The sequence below is a fragment of the Lepeophtheirus salmonis genome, chromosome 14, assembly GCF_016086655.4.
Source record: "Lepeophtheirus salmonis chromosome 14, UVic_Lsal_1.4, whole genome shotgun sequence".
NCBI lineage: Eukaryota > Metazoa > Arthropoda > Copepoda > Siphonostomatoida > Caligidae > Lepeophtheirus > Lepeophtheirus salmonis.
The window spans coordinates 3,800,453-3,822,898 of NC_052144.2; the positions used below are offsets into that span (position 1 = coordinate 3,800,453).

Below are 22,446 nucleotides of genomic sequence, written 5' to 3' on the forward strand. Positions count from 1 at the left end.
AAGCACCTCCCAAAAATCTTGTAAGTGTAAGTTGTGATGTTGCGTCTAAATATGTATTTATAAGTCATCAATAGATTTGTTACAAAATTTCAAATATTAAATTATTTGTAAAAAAATCCAATATTAGATTTTGTAGTAAAAAGCAAAAACCTTCTTTTTTTTTTTGGAAGGACGGGAGCTACAACCCCTCCAGCCCAGCCTTGGAGACTCCCCTTCCCTTAGAAGAAAATTTCTTTCAAATTTGATATTTGATTCAAATATACGTACTTTTGAAGGAAGGCAAGATAACAACAGAGATGTGTTGATTTAACACAAAACCAAACAACGAGAAAAGCAGAAAAAATCTCCAAAATAAAACGTTTTCATCTTTAAAAAAAAAAAAAGATAAACCAATAGAGACATCGAAGTCAATTATTAGCTTTGAGTTAAAATGAGTTGATATACCCAAGAATGTTTACTATATTTTACAATCTTTTAATTGAGAAATGATACGTTATGTGGGTCGATCATATACATAAAATCAAATCAATGTTTAACTTTTTCATTGTGACAATGCGTTTCTCCTACATGAATTGCAATTTGCAGTGTCTCCCATGGACTAATCCGAATAATTTATTCTTGAAGTTTCATGTGTTAAGTGTAGGGAAAAATCATCTGCACTCTGTATGTAGGTATCCCACACATTTATAAATGAATATTTATGATCAAGGAAGGAACAAAATTAATATGTAGCATGTTGTACACATAAACATATATTTGAAAAGCCATAAATTAGGCCAGACGTGATCCTAATCATCAGGGAATGGAATGTTGTACGAGTATGCAAATAAATCAATGAATACAAGGTTCATTTGCCTTTCTTTACATATATGTATAATGGTTTTGGGGATCGGTCTAAAAATCATAGCCCGGTCTAAGACGAGTCTGAGTCTATTCATTCATTAACTAAAGTAAAATTTTGTTAAACAATTTAGAACGAGCGGCGGCAAAGACTAGCATCGCTGTAGTCAAACCAAATAAAGTGACAACTCCAGAAATTGTGAAAAAATACACAAAGCCCCACAAGTGGATCGTCACTTAGATTGTACAAGCTAGTAGACACTGAAGGGAAATTTTGTAAAATATTGTTTTTGTATTCTTTATTGGGTCGGATACTTCAGGGATAGCTATTTTAGTAGGCAAACAAAATTACAGTTGTTGGCTCCGCCATTTTCAAAAAAGGTGCACAGAGGAGGGACACTAATTCATGAACAGCTCAGAATTGTACACATTGCCATATTTTAGGCATGAATGTCTTAATCTATTTATTTAGAGACACACGTTAGAACGACTGACAACAATTGTATATATCAGTTGGATCCATTTATATGTTTGTTCAGTAAAAAAAAGAAGAAAAAAAATACTTGGCATTCATTTATATATGTATATCCTTACGCCAAATCATAATTATCCTACACAAATGCAAAATGGCATAAGAAGCTTTTGTCGTTTCCCTCCCTCTCAATCTCTTTTATAATTATAAGCCGTTTGTGATAAATTAAATAGATAATATAGGTACTTATTAATTGTTACCTATAAATATCCTTGCAGGCGAGTCACTGCCCGGTAGCAGGATCATGTAAATAAACCTTTAAACGTATTCCAAGTCTCCTCCACGCATTTCTATCTCGGTTTGATTTGGATTATTTTAATATATGTTATCGGACTGAGCTTCTTCACGTCACAACATCTGGCTACGAGGATGGGATCGAATCCCTGTGACCTCTCTTCTATGGGATCGTCAGAGCAGTTTTTATGGATAGAGTTTGCCTAGCTGTATCAACAGGGATACGTATTTCTTATGGAGTTAAAATGGTTGTGCCTTGAGCTGGGCCTCGTGGAGGATGAAGCTGTGAGTGAGTTTGGTGTCCTGTTGTGGGACCATTGTCTACTTTTGGATTTAATCTTGTCTCTTAAATTCTTTTCTTACTGTGGTCGGTGGGAGAAAACATCTCCCATCGTTGAGCTGTAATCTATAGATCGGTATGATAAGATTCTGGGAGCATGAGGCAGGGTTCCTCACGTTAGTGGATGTAAAGATTACGGGAATGTGGGTTTGAATTACCAAGACCAAACGAGTCAATGATCCAGTTGCTTTTTTTTTCATTTTGGGCTTTATCAACAGTTTGGTATGATATGATTCGCATAGAGATGAAAAGATTACGGGAGTGTCAGGCGCTGTTTTTTGTACATTTTTAGTGCTGTTTAAATCACCAGTTTGGCGTGGCTTGATGATTGAAGAGATGGTATCGTGTATTACGATTAAGTCTCCCTCTTAATCTCTTATTTATATAAGCCGTTTGTGATATATTAAATAGATAATGTAGGTACTTATTATTTGTTACCTATAAATGTCCTGAGAGACGAGTTACTCCCAGGTAGTATGATCATTAAAGCTGGGCGGCAAGTTTCGTTAAATTACTCTTTTGAGATTAGAAAAGGAAAAACGGTTGTTGCTTACCCCTTTTTTCTTATTTATTCATGCTCTAAGGAATCACTGTTGTTATCACATCTCTCTCTAATAAATAAACTATTGTTTCCTGCCTACCATTGTACACTAGAATTAATATTATTAGTGAAATGCCTAAAACAATTATCTCTACGTCTGGATTGAAATTAATGGAGGCCATGAAATTTGGAGCTACCTACCGCAAGGCAACAAAATATCTTATCTAATATGTCGTTACAAGTAAACTTATAGTCCCGGTCCAGAGTCAAACTACACTTAATGTCCTTGTCCCACATCAAGAACATGAATGTAATATAAACAACATCTGACTAATGATGATTCTAGCAACTCTAACTTTAACACCAAACTCTGAAAGATGATTCGTTCAAGTAATGTACCTTTTTTCATCATAAAGAACCACGATTTCTCGAAGGATTTCGGTAGAACCGTCCCTAGTAGAAGGTCTCTACATAGATTAAGGATGGTTGCCAAAAAGAATGTAATCTCCGAAATTAAATGGAAAACTGGATAAGGATATTTTCATAGTTGTTGATCATGACTAAAAGGAATCAGGAACCATGAATGAGAGCTATATTAATGGATCTTTTGGATGCCCCCTTCTTGGTTAGTCCTTATCTAATCAACATAATAGATTTAAAAGTTGCTAATGCTAATAATACTACGAATTTTTACGTTCGTAATATGTTTTCTGGACATTTGAATCACGGATGAAGAGTCCAATGGAAACATATTACTTGTGTGGCTCCTGGGTTCCATAACGTAGCTGAACTTGCAATTAAATAATTCCCAAAGACAAACAAGTTTATTTCAGAAGTAAAAATATATAAGTTTTGAATGCCAGGTAAAGAAAACGGAACTTCACTGCTTCTTACCGAATTCCCTTATCTCCAGTACCTCTCGTTACCCCCTAGGGAAATTATTTAAAATCAGTTTATTACTATTTCAATAACTTTGAAGTAATCAAGGAATATTTAAGTAGCCTTAATGAACAAACATCATTGGTCGTTAAAGCTAAGGAGATTATAATTGATTATTTTATCTATGAAGAATTATCAATAATTAATGATAATTTCTACTCAATTACCGAGGCCATTACTGCTTTAGAAGGGAGACTTCTTTTATTTGTAAGCTTGACTATTGTTGAATATTTACGCATTGATATCAAGTTAGAACCATTAAAAACCCAAATTGAATACATTTTAGAAGAAAATCCAACGTACAACTATTAAAGATGGCCTTACAAAGTCAATCTAAGGAGACAATTTACAGGAATACCCTATTGTAAATTGTGACTTAGAAATGATTTTCACCATTTTGAAAGCCGTTCATACCAAAATAAGGTCGTTTTTATCAGTAAATAGTGTCGAGGGCATGCTTAGTATGAAATGAAATGCTGAAATAGTGGATTTGTTAGAGAAAGTATTTATGAAATCACTTTTTCATTAAAAAATTTCATAAAATACAGAAAAATGGGCAAGAATAACTGCCTGATTGGTTTCAAAAGGGCCTTAGCTTCAGATAGTGTGCAAGTAGTTTGTCTAACATAATTTTTTTTCAGGTAAATACTAGTGTAAGTTAATATTGACGTATTCAAATGTTCATAAAATGTATTACTACATTATCAAATATAGGATTAGCATGTTGCTAAATATTTATAATCTCCGAGATAATATGTTAGAAAACTACAGTGCAAGAACAACTGCCTGAATGAAGTCTCAAAGACCATTAATATTTTTTATTAATAGTTAATCTTTTTCTAGTTGTGTTCTTTCTTATTTTACCCATACTTCTTTAACTTAATACCACAAATATACGTTACAATACTTTAATTTATAAATTTAGAAGCAATCTACTGCTACGGGTAAAGTAATAATCATAAGTTTTTTATTATTTACTGTATAACATATCATTTAGTAGATCTATGATCTACTCGTAGAATTATGGAAGTTTTTTAATGAGTTTCACGAAGTAAATCAAGTACTCCTGAATTATTAAATAATGTGCCTGGTATTTTTGTATGTACTACCGTAATTTTATTTGTGGATTTTGATACACTTAATTATAAATGACTAAATAATTTTAATTTCCAAATTTTGGTGTTTTGCAATATGTTTTAAAGGGGGAAATATTGAAAATAGAACAACTATTGTACCGCCTGATTGAAAGGCAACAAAATTATGGATATCTTACTCTATGGTCCGGTTGTACTTAAAACTAATTGGCGAAACGAAGGCTCTGTGATTCACATTCGTTCAAATATATTAAGTCTAATTTCTGTCCACTAGGGGGGACGAGTATATTTGAATATTACTCTATATCCAACTAAAGCAAACTCCGTCAATTCACCCTTTTAACTGTTTTAACAAAGTAAAATCTGTGAACAGAAGAACTAACTTCATACGTTATGAGTAGATAAATAAAAATGAGCGCATTCAGTGGGGCAAAAAATAACTCCTCTTAACTTATACAAGCTGTAGCCTGATGACAGAAAATGATGAAGGGATATATTCTAAACAAGGAATCTACTTCACCTAACAGGTGCGTTACACCACTTTGCTGCACTAAAGCTATAAACCAAGTGGTGGAACGATGCTCACGTGATCCATATTTGTCCAAATATAGTTGACTAAACGACAAACTTCTTGTCTGGCAGGGGCGTTGAGAGTTTCATGAATACAGGGGTCACAATGTTTCATGGAATTGACGTGAGATCAACACATTTTCCATCAATACCACGCCACAAATTGCATTTATTAAGCATTTGTCAATAATAAAAAAAATCAAAAATATCTTGTTTGGAATCATAATATATCAAATGGAAGCCACCCACATTCGTAATACGACTTCAAAACAACCCACAAGTACTGCAGGATTCTTAATCTGAAGTCAATAAATATTTTTATTCTCATGGATTATTCTGAATTTGCCGGAAATTATTTAAAACCAGAGAGCACAGTTGACTGACATCAGGAACTATAATCAATAATCCCACGCTAAACGGATTTCAAAACTAAAGATTCATATAAATATTTACTTATAACTAAATACACAAACAGAGTAGTTTTTACATTAATTGGAGCTTATTGCAATTATAAATGTGTAACTGTCCTACTTTCATTAAAGCTCAAGGCCTAAGGTAGGCACCCCCATGACCCTTGCTCTAAAACCCATCCTTTATTATGATTAATCTGCAATTAATTTTTACTTATATGTATTAGAAGTATTTCATCATAATTTTTAATTTCTATTGATTACAAAAGTCCTCCATTTATATTTTTGAAACAATTTTTAAATAAGGAAAACTATGGAAGCATTGACTCTTAAAATCAAAGTTTTTTCATTCAATGATATTTAAAAATAATTATGGATTTATATTTGAATCAAATTAAAAGATATCAAAAATCCCCATTTTCTAAGGGGTTTGTTAGAGGTTGAGTAACTCTTTGATTTTTAATATTTTTAGAGCAAAAAGGAAATTATTTGAAGAATGATTAATTGACGTTTTATTTCAAAATCTTTCTCTAGTTAGTTTGGTTCAGTAGTAGTAGTATATTTAGATTTAATTGGATATTTATAGGCAATCACCATTTGAAATGGTCCTTATAATGACGTTTAAAAATTAAATATTTTTTGCAAAAATAAATATTTATTCTGGCAACTCTCAAATACAAATATGAAAAAGAAAAGAAGAAATTAATTAACGTTAACAAATAATTGACTCATTTTCACATATAGCTTGGAACAATGACTCATTGGCACAATTTTAAGAGGGTAAATGTGTAGGTTTAGCGTCCCCAGCTACAGATGTACAATAGTTTGCTAAAAAAACCACTAGATCTGAAAATCCTTTTAAAAGTATCTACTTATTAATTCTAATATATGGTACTAAAATTTACGCAGGGCGATAGTTGAATCATTGTCACTGCCCATGAGTAATAATAATTGGGGATAAACAGTTCATTTCAGTAAGGCATCTGCAATGTGATGGAAGTTGACATGGGTCCCTTGTCATAACTGCAGAAGGGAAAATAAGCGTATTCACTCTGTAAAAATTCACCCACCCTCTTACATTATACAAGTAACAGCTGTTACAAGAAAATGACTCAATTGTATCATTGCATGCTGACAATGAACTCATTTTTACTTCTCTAGTACAAGCTACAAGTATACTTTTTAGGACAAGTCAAGACGGTTTATCAGAATCTTATTTTTAACATGTTGAAGATTTTCCAATTTAACCGTGTACGTCGTTTGAAGTCAAGTGCGAGTATTAATATTTCAAATCCAAGTCCAGTCTCAAGAAAATTAAGTTTAATTCAAGTCAAGCCACAAGTGATAAAAAAGAGACTGGAGTCTCCATGTCTTTACGGGAGGTACCTAATATGAAACATGGTACTTACGGACATTATTCATGGCGTAACCTCACTAACACAAAAAATTACAATGTATTTAGTTGTCAGCTGTCGATGTTTCTGTTTCTCCACCCCAGCCCTAATCAGTGTTAGAAAGGTTTTTGACTGGTTGAATTCGAATTAGCTTTTCTTAAGTTGTAAACAATTCCTAACAATTATAGAATAATAATTCCATAGTTGCCTGACTACAAAAAAACCAATTTAGAGCATTTTTTCTGTTTCTTTTCGGAAGAAAGATTGAGTGATGCAATAAATGTATCTCAAATTAAAATAAATATTTTACATAGATTAGATTTTCTTACCTGTCAGATACGTGTTGTGCGACGATTGAATAAAATAGTGGGTCAATGGTTCATTCATGGAGGCATAGAGATCTAAATGCTCGGAACCAACGATTTGATTTTCATCCGAGAGAAGGAAACGGAGAAAGCCCTCTAAACTTATCTTTCCACCCTAAAAATGAATGATGAAGAATATAATTATACATACGATATCAAGTCTTTGTTTTGACAAGTGCCTCTTAAAAAATCATACAAAGAGAAAATATAAAAAAATATAGACACATCTATGTAAATATTCACGGTGGATGTATACAAAATAATCTAGGGATTAAAAGAGAGGCAGGCATATGACGTCTTATGAAATCTTCAATAACAAGTATATCAAAATAAAAATCTAAGAATATTCATACTTGTTATTAATACAAAGTAGAGAACAAAAGATGACAGTTGGTAACACTTTTTATTTGAGCCTCAATTACTCAGAGGTAGCTTGACTTTAATACAACGTACCTACTAAGAATACACCGCTAAGCAAATGTGTTGACTATCTATTAAACTTATAGTAAATATATATTAATAATGGAGACTTGGTATGTCTTTCTGTACTAAAGTCATTTTTTATCTAAGAAATAACAATTTAGGCATATTAATTAAATCTTGTAGGCGTTTTGCATGTAGCATCGAGCGTGCACATCATTTTACAAAAGAAAAGTTAGAATACCACAGGTGTCCACAGAGGGTGGACTGGAGGGGATGTAGGCCTCTCCTAATGAAGGAATTTTTGCTTTCTCAAGAAAATTTAATAATGGAATTTTTTTGTCTCAAAAAAATAAATTTTTTAAGAATAGCTATAGATTTCTGAATTTTTGTTATTGCAAAAAGTAAAATTTTTTGGAAACAGCTGCGGATTATGACAATTTTTTGATTTTTTTTTTCAAAAAAAAAAACCTAAAACCTAAGGCTTCCTCCCCCTAGAATATAATCCTGCGGACGCTCCTGTATAAATATGTACATATTTATACAAATATTAGGATAGGGTTGTATAACCAGTGTCACCAGGTGCATATCAGCAAAATCTGGTATTTGAATGATATTTTCCCAAGCTGTTTTCACTATTTTTTTCATTATTCAGAACTATGAGTGGAATTGAGGATCAATAACAAAATAATTTTTTTTCTTCGCCATACACTGTTTGATGTACGAGAATCGCCTCTACGACCCCCTCTATCCAATCAAAACCCTACATGACCCATCTATAATTGTAAACACTAAAAGGAAGTTGAATTTCTGTCAAAAATTCAAATGACTCAGTGGCAATATTTTCTTGTGATATAAACTTTGTTTTGAGCTTGGATTTTTCATATTTTATAATGTTTCCCGCCATAATTATCGTTTATAATCCTATTGAGTTAAGGCGTGATACTATAGGAGCCCACGCAAGTGCAAATATTCAATCCCTATCACACTGTTATAGAGCAGATAGGAAAAGAATTGGCTTATCAATGGAATTTTCCCACCTTATTTTCCAGATCGGAAGCTCCACTTCCAAACTTTGGAATAATTACAAGTCTTCTTTTTAGATAACCAACTTTTGAATGAAACCTGGAAGAGCACTACAGTTCTTTTTGGGGATAAGGTCGGGCAACAGTTTAGAAAGACTCAGTATGATATCAATAAATGACACTTTCCAAAAGTTATCCTTTTGAATTATTCTTTTGGACTAGAAGAAAGAATAAAAGTCCTATATTACTGTAATGAAGTCCTTCTTCTTTTCAACCCTAGCCCCCTCCTCCCTCTACGTGCACCCTTGTAATAGCAACGTTCATCTGCAAACAAGCGGTGCCGAACGTTAAACAGTCCCTATATACGAAGTGGAATTTGTGTTTATTTCCTCTCTTCATTGCTGCTTGTAGCTAATGTTATAAAAACCATGTCAGTGAAGCTGCTCTCGACTCAAACGCTCTACAAACTGTTTATAATCATTATGTTATTCTTATGTTTTTTTTTTTTTTAATATACTGACATTGCTTAGAACTTACAACTCTGGTACTATATAGCTAATATTGGCAATATAATATGTATCATTTATCTATTATAGGTGAGTTCATTATGTTTTGGTAATTAATTATTTAACCTCCTTAATCCAGATAGAAACTTGAGTCCTTCATTCGACTATGAAAACAATATAATAATGCCTTATTTATATAAGGTTGATTAATTTATGAGATCCTCTAATTATTACCAGATGAAGGTGGGTGTTACTTATTCTACTTATGAACATATAAAAGTTTACACAGCAGTGTCATGTGCAAACTCACCCGAAAATTTTATTAATTCTATTTTGTTAAAAAATACCTACTCTATAGCAAAGAATCCGTTGCTTTCTCCACGATATATGTATGTACACACTGTTGACTGTACATATACAATATTCATACATAAATCCAATTATTAATAACTATGGAGAATCTAAGTCCTATGGTTGGTGATGAAAATCGTGGGTATTTTGGACATATTAAAAAAAAAAAAAAAGAGAAACCCATAATCAACATGGTAACTCTGACAATTAGAAGAATTTGGGGGGAAGAACAGCTTAGCTATCATGTCGTTTCATTACATCAGCTGCAATCAACTATGACTAAGGAGAAGGAAATAAACAAGCCCATTGGCAAGAAGTACTCCGATGTCGATCGTCAATTATACACTGAGGCCAACATGGACTTACAATTATATCTCTGCAACGAATCTCTAGTTTACACTCTTTCTAATATGAACACACACAAATGTTCAATCAGGTTTTGAATATAATTGAATGTAGTAGGAAAGGAGTAAAATAATAATAACAGCAGCTGAGTAAAAGAAAATTCATGCTTCTGATTTACCAATTCCAAAAATACAGTCCAGCTAAAAATACTATATAAATATTTTTTATCGGCTCCGGAATCAATGTTAATATAGGGTCAATTTGTATCAGCAAATTGCATTAAAAAATGAGTTGAATAATTTTAAATTACTTGGGATGAGAAAAATGCAATAATTGAATATTTAGGATCGACATATCAGTAGTCTAACTTTTGTCTATTTTCATACAAATGATTAAAATATTAGTATTCTGTGACACATTATACATAAAGTTCAAATGCTCAAAGTTGTATTACTTATGAGTACATATTAACCATGTAATTTTAATAGATCAAAATGAAATGATAGTATTAATTTATAGTTATTGGTTGATAATTATCTAATGTTGTTATTAAATAATGTATTTTAAGACAAAGAAATTGCAACTAGTATCATTTTCTTATACAAGTATATGGATTGATTTGGTTAAATCTCAATGAGATTTGTAAAAACATTCAATGGCTATTATAAGTTTTTTACAAATAATATAAACTAATGTTACATCATTTGTGGACTTTATAAACATAAATACAATTTCTTAACATTTCTCTACCCTACAGATTCAAGACTAATCTTTGATATGTAAATTCAATAGAATAGAAACATAAATCATGACGATTGAGAAAGAATAATTTAGTTCTAAATAATTAGTTATTGCATATTATTAATTAAACATGGAAATGTCTAACAATAAATCAGCCTTTTCTTAATGGAAACTTCGACATTATGTTGAATTAATAACAATACAAAAGTAACAGAGACTCGATAGTCTTCCTCATGAGTAACAGTGATATTTTCAAGGCAAATAACTAGTAACTGATTACTTGTTTCGAGTAATATATCTAAAAACTTTCCTAAGCCCAAATCTATGGCGGGGATCTTAAAAGTGAGTAATGCTACGAAGAAACAACATTAAAGGGGCGCATTACATTTTGATGACACTAATTACCGTAGGTGTGTACTTGGACTCGAGACTTACGACTCGACTTCTACTTAAATCCATATTTTGAAAACTTGCCATTCGATTTGATCTCACAATCAAAGACTCGACTTTTGAATTGTACTCGATACCTAAGACTTGCAGCTCAACTTGATCACAAAATCTAGTTCTACTTAACTCAAGAAAAGCCTTTATACTAGGATTCCTCATTTCCCGGGTATATTGTCTTGTCCGTTAAATTTCAGTATTTTTATACTTTAAGAAGAAATAATAAATTTGAAGCTATTCCTACTAATAATATATTATCCATTCTCATGTTCTTCATTTTTATCATTATCTCTAATAGTGCACAGGTTATTTTTCAGAGCCTGCAAATCCAGCTGTTTTGAATTCCGTAACCCTATCCGACCCATAAAAAAATAATGATTAAATCTTATAAGATGAACAAGTACATTCGTTAGGAGATTATATTTAATGAAATTAAACTCTTATAATGAAATAATGAAAAGGCAGTTGTCCTGTGGTTTAAGCCCTAGGAAATCCCGGGAAAACGGATCCCAAGAGAAAACCACTACTTAAGAATATGAACCATATATTATGATTATGGAGTTTCCCCTTTCGCTATTTACAGAGCCATAAATATACCTACAACTTATGTCTTTGCATGCACAATCAAATTCAGCAGTCTCAAGGCCAGATTTTGCAAAAAAAACAAAAAAACAGTATCAAATGAGGTTCCAAAGGAAATGGTTCAAAATAATAATGTGAATACAAAAATAAAATAAAACCATGGGAAATAAAAAAGTTGTAATTACCTGGACAGCAGACCTGGCCTCCAGTTCCCATTGTCCTCTACATACTATCAATTACTTTAAAAGGTACTTTAATTAACTTTACATACATTCATTGTACCATATTACCTGTCTAGGGAGGAACGTGCAAATAGGATGTTCTTTTTATTTATATACCTAGGTATACAAAGAACAATGATTCCTTCTTTTTAAATATCACTTGATACATTTTCTTAGCATGTTACAACATAAAGTCGTGTGTGTAGATACCGAGTGATCCATTAAAATATGACTCCTTGAACTTCAATAGGATATAATTAATTAGTTAACAACTGAATTTCAACACAATTAATACTATAAATCGGTATGTGCCTGAGCTCTCTTAATCATTAATGTAGCTGCCCTTAGGGGCAATAATGCCTCCCAGCCCTGGCATCTGTTCCAAATATAGTATCTATCATGCTATCTACCGTGCTGGCTGATAGTGGTTTTGAGGGTATCGGTGTTTGGATGCTGGACACTGAATGCCTTCCTCTCAACATGGACACAAAAGCTGTAGTCCAGGGGGTTGACATCAGGACTGTAGGGAGGCCAAAAGGGTCAAAAAAGAGTTTAAAAAAGTCTTGCAAAGGAAGAAATGGGTTTCTTTAATTGCTGGTGTCAAAAGTGGTCTCTCTATCCTCACAAGACTCATTCCACCCACTTTTTTACATAGGTTTCTTGACAGTCTTGTGTGAAACCCTGAGATCTTTTGCATCGGCCATCATGGACTTGAGGAGATTTGCTAGGGCTTTTTTCTTGACTCCTCCGAGTCTAGTTTGGCCTTTTTTGACAGAGTCCTTCTTCCTCTCCAACGTTTCAGACTTTCTAACACTGTAGATGTTGGTCCTGGAAATTCGTCGGTCACGTTCCAGTGTCATTTTTTCGACTTGTAGTTCAGGTTTGTTGTGTTTGGAAGTAATTGTTTATGCTTTAATATATCGAAGTATTAATTTATATAAACCACTCAATCTTCATTAATAATTGGATTAGTTAGTGTTCATATTTCCATGGACCACCCGGTATTAGCACCTCCATTCCCAATAAAACGTTTTCACTTACATCATAATTGAATGTGGGACTCGAAATTGATATTTTTATTTCATGAAATACTGTATTAATTATATAGGATTGAATCTCATTTCTCTATTTGAAATTGCCAATTATTCTATGAATGAAGTTCTTAAATTATGAATGTAAGAAAAACAAAACAAAAGTGAAGTAGTATAATACCCTTATTGCAGCTGATATGTTTTCTCAATCATTCAACCCCCCACCCCTCCTTGTTACAGCGTCACGTCATGAACACAAAATATACCGTGTATTTTGTTGTCAGTTGGGAATGTTTCTGCTATTCTTCTCCTAATCAGTGATTGGTTGAATTAGTATTTTAAGCTGTGAATAATTATTGAATAATAATTCCATAGTTGGGAAGAATTGCCTAACCAGCAAATGATTTTGATACTTTGTTCAGTTTTTTTAACGACTTGCCCTATGTATTTATTTATCTATAGAATGAATAAAGTTAACAAATTTGGCATAGCTGATACAATGAGCGTATGCCGCAACTACCATGAAAATAATGATGCTTGAAAGATGACAAAGCATCAAACTTGTATTAAAAACGGTTTCAAAACCTAAGCAATGTCTTAGGTTTTATCAATCCATATACTATATCGGGTGGTTTATTGTCAGCACTGGGATGTCATGACAGAGGACTACATATGGAGTAGTGCGAGGCCTTCAGCCACCGCCTGGAGGTCATCATTGCAGCTACAAGTGGCTACATTAATTATTCAGATCGCTCAGACACACATCCATTTATAGTATTAATTTGGGTGAAAGTCTATAGTTAATTAATAAATGATATCTTGTTGAAGTTTACAACTCAAAGTGTTCAAATTTTAATGGACCACTCTTTACATATTAACACTCAGAGGAGAAATATTTATCCATCAGGGAAAACTTGTTCAATGATGCGGAGTTCCCAGTAAATTCCCAAAAAGTCCCAGACAAAAACGCTATAGATAAACAATATTTCTAATGATCGACGAACATGAAAATAAGTTAAAATCTTAGTTTACTTTACTTGATTGAATACATATTTCAATAGTTTACATTTTTGAATGTCTCAACACCTCACTACAATATTCATGGGTTTGTTATTGTAAAATTATACATGTCTAAAAATTTTTGCACTTAAATGACTAATATAATGAGTCAAGTACTATGTTTTTGAAGCTAAAAAAAGACTTTACACTGCAGGATTGTTAAAAAATAATACCAAAATACAATGTCAAAGAAGCATGTTTTTTTACTGGGTAAACTATGCGTAAATTTAACTGCACCTTTGCAACAGATTTACAAAGGTATATTTTAAAAAAATTGCATTTTATAGAAAATAAATTTCAGGGTTTTTTTTTCGATTCGGTGACTGATTTTAACTGATAGTTGTTTTTTTAATCTTTTTTTTATAAAATAAATTTCGAATTCTGTAGGGAAATACTATTTAAATATTTCTTTCAAAAAAATATATTAGCTTATCTTCTTGAAAATGTGAAATCTCTTGATTGAAGGGTTTGATTTGTACTTCTTTCACATCTTATGATATCTCAGAACCTTTTTAACAGCTGAATTCTTTTTTATATTAAATATTTATTTATCGAATTTGAAGTTTGTTAAAGTTTGGAATTTGTTTTTATGCCATAAATATCGTCTATCTGGAGATCCTCAAAGACAAAGCCCTCCCCCTTAGACATTAGAGACTTTTAGACAGTCAGAGCTGCTTAAAAAGAAAAATTGTCCAAAGGAAAGTTTTCCTATAAGAGCACCATATTCTGGTACAAAAATTAATGCCCTCCTCCAGATCTCAACCCTCTGGACTTAAGATTTTGCAACTGATGGAATATAGTACCTGGCATTGTCTGGAGTTATCAGGCGTCAACTAACAGATAAATTTTGCGTTAACAAAATAGAAGATAACTTTTAAAGAAATCCTATATTTTATTATATTAGATATTATTTGATGAGCCAAGGAGTACTTTAATCTCTAGAATGCTATTTAGTTGAGCTTTAGTTACAGACGCGCTTTGCTGAACCTCATTTAAAGCCACATTCACAATTTTTTATTATAAGTTGATCTAAACACCTGCAATATTTTATTCATTTTATACGGTGCTCACTGTATATTGTACTCTTTTTTCGTTTCTTTATACTGTATTGGTATATGACATACATCAGGAAGCACTATATACAATGCACCCTGTATACACGCTTGATGCTACATGAAAACGTCTATATTAATATGACTACGATTTTATAATTCAGATCAAAAATCCATTTTTTCAAACATCCTTATATATATACATACTTTGTTTATTAATATAGATAATTTTTTTTTAGCAATCTTACAACTCTTAATATTTTATTTATAATCTGGTTCAAATTATTATGGTAATAAAAAAGATTATATCTTTATTCGGTGTCAAAAACACTTTAGCTCTATAGGGGGTAGGATGATTTTTTTGCTTCAGTGTACATTGATGTATAATAATTGTAAGTAAGCAAATATATTTATAATTTTTTGGAGCAGTAAATACCCTTTGCATGATACCTGCCTTAAGGTATATTTACACACAACCATTCCAATTACAATATATAGTAACTAAAAACAAGATAGTAGCAGAAATAAAAGGGCTAACTTTAAAAATTTTACATTCATAGGCTTGTAAGAAATATGACTTCCACCAATGCCTTAAGGTAGTAGATGATTACTTAGACTTTGGAATTTTCATATCTCCTGATCTGAGATTTAAGAAGCATATACACTAATTTATAAGGAAAGCCAATCGAAATTTGGGAATTATAAAATAAATTTCAAAATATGTTGCCTTTCGGTCATGGTGAAACTTACGGACCTAAGATGTGGAATACTTACAGAAACTACCCTATTAAGTCCTTGGAAAAGGTACAAGCTAGGGGTGTGTCATTTTTTCCTTCATTGGGAGATAACGACAACTATCAATGCAAAATCGAAAGACTTGGCATCATCACTCTGTGCTGTTAAGGATTTTACTACGCTCCACCGAACTTCAAACAAAAAGATAAACAAATCTCCCCCACCCTGGATACTCAATAAAGGCTACCTCTTCCACGAAACGAGACTCACTGATCACAATACCATTTCCTTCGCAAAACCAAATATATACATTTTCAAGCATAGCTTATATGATAGATTGCAAGTCTTTAGAATTCTATACCAGGGAAGTGAGGCTGACCTTCAGCAATTATTAGTTAATTGGTTGTTTTTTTTTCGTATGACACATTTATAAAGAAGTTATTTGCATTTGGGGTTTATATTATGACGTAATTTTATCTTGCACTTTTCTGTTCTTTTAAAATAATTTATAATTTTAATATTCTTATCTTAAATGTACTACTAACTAAGAATGATAATTTTTATATTTAATAAACACAAAATTTAAGTCGAACTTTATGGGATTTGATTGCACTATCCAACTAAATAACACTTTTTTTAATGTATTAGAACAACTTCTGCTCAACTTAGTTCAGTTTGATCCCTGAATCCAAATATGGCTTTACTTTTTCTCTCAGAGCCTCGTAGTCTTCAGAAAAAGGCCATATATTTTTGTTATTTCAATATAACAATATTTCAAGAATAAAACTCATTTTTTGAATTAATCTCATAATAAAAGTCCATATTTATTGGTATGCCCCGTCTAGAAGGGATAAAAACAAAGAGAGAGAGAAGAAGAAAAGAGAGAGAAAGAGAAAAAGGTTGAGCTCCGAGGACTCCCTTGAATTTACGTCTTTTGGAATAACTCACTTGCTACGGGTATGCAACGAGTCATCTTGTTTCCATGGAGCTTGAAATAAATCATTTATATAGCTCGAGCCATGAGGTTGAATGTTATAGTAAATTGTATAATATATCATTTATTTTTCTCTGTCTTTGTTTCTATCTCTTCTCTTCTTCTCTCTTTGATCACATCTCTTCTAGCTGGGGCATACCAATAAATATGGACTTTTATTATAAGATCAATTCAAAAATGAGTTTATCCTCGAAATATTGTCGTGACCTTTTCTCGAAGCCACGAGACTCTGAGAGAAAAAATAAGGATATCTTTGGAATGAGGGGATCAAATTCTATTAAATTGAGTATAAACTGTGTTTGTACCCTTATGCTGTTGGACAGTCTTAATACCGCTGGTCTAAAAAAACAAAAACAAAATGGACATGGTAAATCTGATTAAGTATAAGCACCTATGAGATGAAGGGACCCCACATAAATCAAGGACCGTTACTAGGATTTGTATTTCAGAGAATGTTGGGCATTCACACAAATAATCTTTACATCAGAGCAGACCATTTTGACAAATGATCTTTTTTTTATAATTTGGAGACAATGAATTTTGTTTATTTTAAAATTGTGACAAAAATCAATCATTGATAAAAAATTTGTCTTGTCCACATATTCGACAATAATATTTGTATTTAAAATGGTTGATTTTTGCAGGCCCACCACATAGTCGCGGGCCTGCATATATCCCACTCCAGATCTAGCTCAAACATATATAGGAATTACTTCAATGTCGATCACAAATTCTATTCTGAAACCAACAAGGACCTACACATATAAACACAAAGTAATTCCTACCTATGTCGTCCTTAGACAAAGTCGAAAAATAAATAGATCTCACATATACAATTTGGTGTTTATATTCGGTTCAAGAACCCATTTTTTCAATACAGTGGTTTGAAATCGTGAACCAAATTGAAATCATAGATTTCAATTACGTTTCTTTTATAAGGGTGAAATCTAACTTATTTTTTTCTCTTTCCTACAAAAAAAAGAAGTCCTTTTTTGTACTGGTTTCGATACTTTTGCCATTATATATTAAAAAAATACTTGAATCGATTCTAGTGAAAATTCCCGATGCCAATTCTGATTCTAAATTATTTTAAATAATAGTTAAAAATATATAATTTTGCTATCAGGGGCGTCCACAGGATTATATACATTTATATTTTTTGGTTTGGTTTTTAAAAAATGACATTTTAAATATATGTATACGTTTTGATAGTTGAAAAATTTCCAAAAATCTACAACTATTTCAAAAAAATATATTAAAAAACCCATGGCTATTCTCAAAAAATTTCATTTTTTGCTATTGGCAATTGAGTAATTCGTGTGTATATGTGTGTGGAATAAATGGAATGACATTTAAGCACAATTTCCTTCATAAGTATACGTCAATTCCTATGTTCTATGTATGTATGTTCAATATAAATAAGAAATCATGTAAAGGAAGAGACTTAAGTCTTTAATGATGACGTCAGCCCTCTCTTTTTCTTGTGAAAGAGCATTCATGAAGTGTACAATATAATTTAAAACTCACTAGAAACATATCTCCTTTCGTAGATATGTTTCAAGCATACATCAGGATATGATGGTTGTGCGAATATTATAATCTAGATTTAGTACTCGGCATTGTCCCGAGTTATTAGGATTTGACAAACAGACAAACTTTGCTTTAAGAATATAAAAGATAACTCCCGAAGAAATCCTCAGTCTGACTCTCCGTTTTTTATGAGCACACTCACTCGTAGTTACTCAATACTTATATGTTCTCTTCTCAAGAAGAAAAGAATAATAATAAGAGCCTGATAATTTTTTTAACGACATGATGAGCCAGGGAGTGCCTTAGTATTGATACTTAAGTACTCTATACCAGTGGTTCTCAAACGGTGGCATACGGATCCCTTGGGTATTTGGTTGTATTCCAGGGGATACTTGAGATTTTGATGAATATTTTACAAGTATTAAATAGCTCAGGGATGTACCCAGGGGGTGGTCTGGAGGGGCTGTAGCCACTCAAATTAAGGATTTTTTTTTTCACCAGAAAATTTAATATATATATTTTTTTTTTCCACAAAATTTAATTTAATTTTATATGAAGAGCTATGGATTTTTGCTAATGTTTGAGTTTAAAAAAAAAAAATTTAAACTGAAATTTATTGGTGATTTTGATTATTTTTTTCAAAAAAAATTAATTTTTGAGAATAAATATGGATGTTTGAAATTTTTTTCAATGATGCCCAGTATTTTCTCAAAGCAGGAGAATATCTTCGAACAAATTTCCCAGGAATTGATTCATATTACATGTGCTGCACATGGATTTCATAAGGTTACAGATAGGGTTCAACAAAGTGTCCTCTAAAAAACGAACTAATTTCCTATGTGAAGAAGATGTTTTTGAATTCTGGAAGAAGGAAGCGAGTATTCACTGCTTCATACTAAAATTTCCTCCTTCATTACCAATTATAACAAGATATGGAACTTGGTTAAAAATAGTGGAGTACTACTATCATCACTTCCACGTCTTCAAATAATATTTAAGCAGCCTTGATGAAGATTCGGTATCAACCAGAAGAGGAACACACGAAGTAATTAATAATGATTCTATATCGTATTCCTACAGGAAAACTTTAGGAAAGATTGCCTCTTCTCTCCAGCCTTACCATTGTAGAAAATCTATCTCAAGCTTTGATGGAAGAACCATTCAATACCAAATTAGAAGAAGTGCTTCAAAAGAACCCTGGCTACATTGAACTAAAGGAACTCTCAACAAGTGAGCACCTTCTATACAAAAATACTCCAATTGTCAATTGTGAATATTATAAATACGAAAAGGAGGTCCAAACTAAGAACTAAGAAATTGAGGGATGATTGATCACCAAATGAAATGAGTGTTTTGTAAACATTTAATTGTCAACACGTACAAATTAACAATATTATATAAATAATTTGTTTCTTTATTGCCTCATTTCCATTCTTTAGATTTCGTGCCAAAGTTATCTATTCATCCTTATATATTATGCATCACTGACTGTGACTCAGTTGGACTCAATTCAAGTCGATACAAAGCTATATGTATGTATTTAATATTTGTATGTAGATTTGAGTTTTTTCTTCTTCCACCTTCTACTATATACTTATATTCGTATAGTAGTGATTCAAATTGCAAAAGATAAGGAGCTCCCTCCAGTCATCATTATTAGGATGATCCTTATCTTGATTCGATATGAAGCTTCTGTATTCAACTAATATTACAGCATACACCTATATTTTAATTAATTTAAATGTAGGGCTGTATCGGAGTTAAATCAGTCCCCTTCTACGTCTCCTCCAGTATTAGGGCACGTTCTAATAATAAACGTTCTATTAGTTTTGTTGAAATTATATTGTTAATAAATTATATCTGGTTGAATTTTGAAGTTCAAAGTCTTCAGATTTTAATGGACCACTCGTAATAAGGTCTCATTCCCGTTTTCCTGGTATTTATTGAAGTTTTACACCTAAAGGAATACCCTGGAAATATCTAATTTCCCGACTAATGCTGCATTTAATTATTTCTTAATATAAGTTTCATTTAACTATGTACGTATATGAGCATGTTCATAACTTATTATTAACTTGTTTTTGTAGGGGGAGATCGAGTTACGGGATTAAAAATACGGGACAACTCCTGTACTGTTAGTGATAATGATTATATAAAAGAACATGAGAATTGAGAATAATCCATGGGTAAAAACTACAACTTCATAACAAAATGTCGAAATGAAGACTGTGTGATCAATGTTTGGAAATGTAGTAGCCAGTTCTAGTGTTGCACTTGTTTATTCGGTCCAGTCTTACCACCGGTCCTATCAGTCTTTAACTGTGGGTCTATGGAAGTTTTCTCACAAATATATATGGTTTAGTATGCCAAATAAGATATATGGTATATATATTAAGAAAATGGCACATATCTTGCAAGAAATATTCATGTTATTATTACAATGTAATTTAAAATGAACATAAAAGGTTTAGTATTGGTCACATCGGATCATACGATAAGGCGTTGTAAAGGTGTGAGTGTATAATCCAAACGCTTTTTTCACAGTATTGCGCTTGGCTAGTTCCGTCGTGAATTGTCGTGCGTCAATTATGGAGGTCTCAAAAGAAGAAATTTGCCACATTTTACATTCATACTACCTGAAAAGGGCAAACACATCGAAAGCGAGTAACAAAATAGGGGATTTATAGGCCAATATTTTTCAGTTCGTGTTCTACGACAGTGGTTCAAATGATTTACCCCGCATAATTCTGCCCTCTACTGTAAATTGCTCGACCGTTTGAAGCTGGCGATCCAACATTAGCGACCAACATTGATGAATAGTTGACAAAAATACATCTTTAAGACAACGCCAGGCCGACTACATCTTTGATGGTGCGCCTGAAGCTCTGTTAGCTTGGATAGGAAGTTCTTATACATCCATCCTCCACTCCAGACCTGTTACCAATTGACTAACGCCTGGTCCTGTCTATGACCAAAGCGCTTGGGGGTACAAATTTGGCCTCAATAGAAGCCTGTGAAAATTGGTTGTCCGATTATTTTTTTTTGCCAAGGGCTTCAACGTGAAGGGCATTATGAAGTTGGATTCTCATTGGCAAAAAGTTATCCAGCAGAACGGGGCATACTTGGCTTAAATTGAGAAATTACTTTTTCCCAAACATAAGATGACATTTTTACTTAGTTATATAATTTATTCTGTTATATCTTAGAATAATTAAAAAAGGGAAAATCCCTCAATGACGTCACAAGTGATCAACTTTACATTTTTTTAAGAACTGACAAGTACGCCTTGATTGAACAGGATGTAACCATGCCATTGGCTTAAGACTACCAAATTTTCACCTAATGTCAACTACATGACGTTTATCACGCATTTGTACTTAATTTCGAACTATAACAGTAGAAATGGCTGCTGATTAATAGTCCCTATGTTTCTTACTGGAGCCACCCAAGCCCGTCATATAAGCTTAAAAATGAGCCATAAATGCTCTTTAATATTTTATCTGAAGTCAATAAGTATACTCATTTGTCAGAACTTATTGAATGACGTCATAGTAATGATTATGCCACCTACACATCTGATGCATAAGTAATTTCAAAATCAAGTACCCTATATTTCAGTAAAGTACCTCAGTTTACTACACTTAAAGCATTTTTCAAGCAATATAATAGTTCTTCATTATTTTAAATTCAGATCTAACTAAAGTAGTTATTATTATTATTATAAAATGGTGAAGATTGATTGATGATAACGTTACACTTATTCAAATAAATATATGTATTTAGTTATGAGTCATGCTGCAATACTATGTAATTACGAGTATGATTCCCATTCATGTTAATCCAATTTAAAAAGATAAAATGTTTATTTATTTATCACGAATTGACAGAACTATTAGTTAATTAAATGATAATTGACTTCTTTCATTATGAAGATGCTTCAACAGTAATTTCGAACCCCTATTAGAACGGTTGTAACAAAAATAATGACAATTGTCCTATAAATCAGGGTGTTACATTGCTAACACAACAATATACAGTGTATTATGCTGTCAGTTGTCAATGTTTGGATTTCTTGGGTAACTATTATTCAGAATATTTTTTTGCTGAGACTTTTTCTGCTGGTTTAGGTTAAGTTTTTCGTTCAATGACAA

The 22,446-nt window shown here is 32.1% G+C and overlaps 1 protein-coding gene across 1 annotated transcript in view; it reads right to left on the reverse strand.

The window, feature by feature from the left end:
- Positions 1 to 22,446, reverse strand: part of LOC121129044 (1-phosphatidylinositol 4,5-bisphosphate phosphodiesterase classes I and II-like) — a 169,658-nt gene that overhangs the window by 41,512 nt on the left and 105,700 nt on the right. The window contains 1 exon segment of the mRNA XM_040724710.2: positions 7,224 to 7,374. Coding sequence (XP_040580644.1) covers positions 7,224 to 7,374 — 151 coding nt within the window.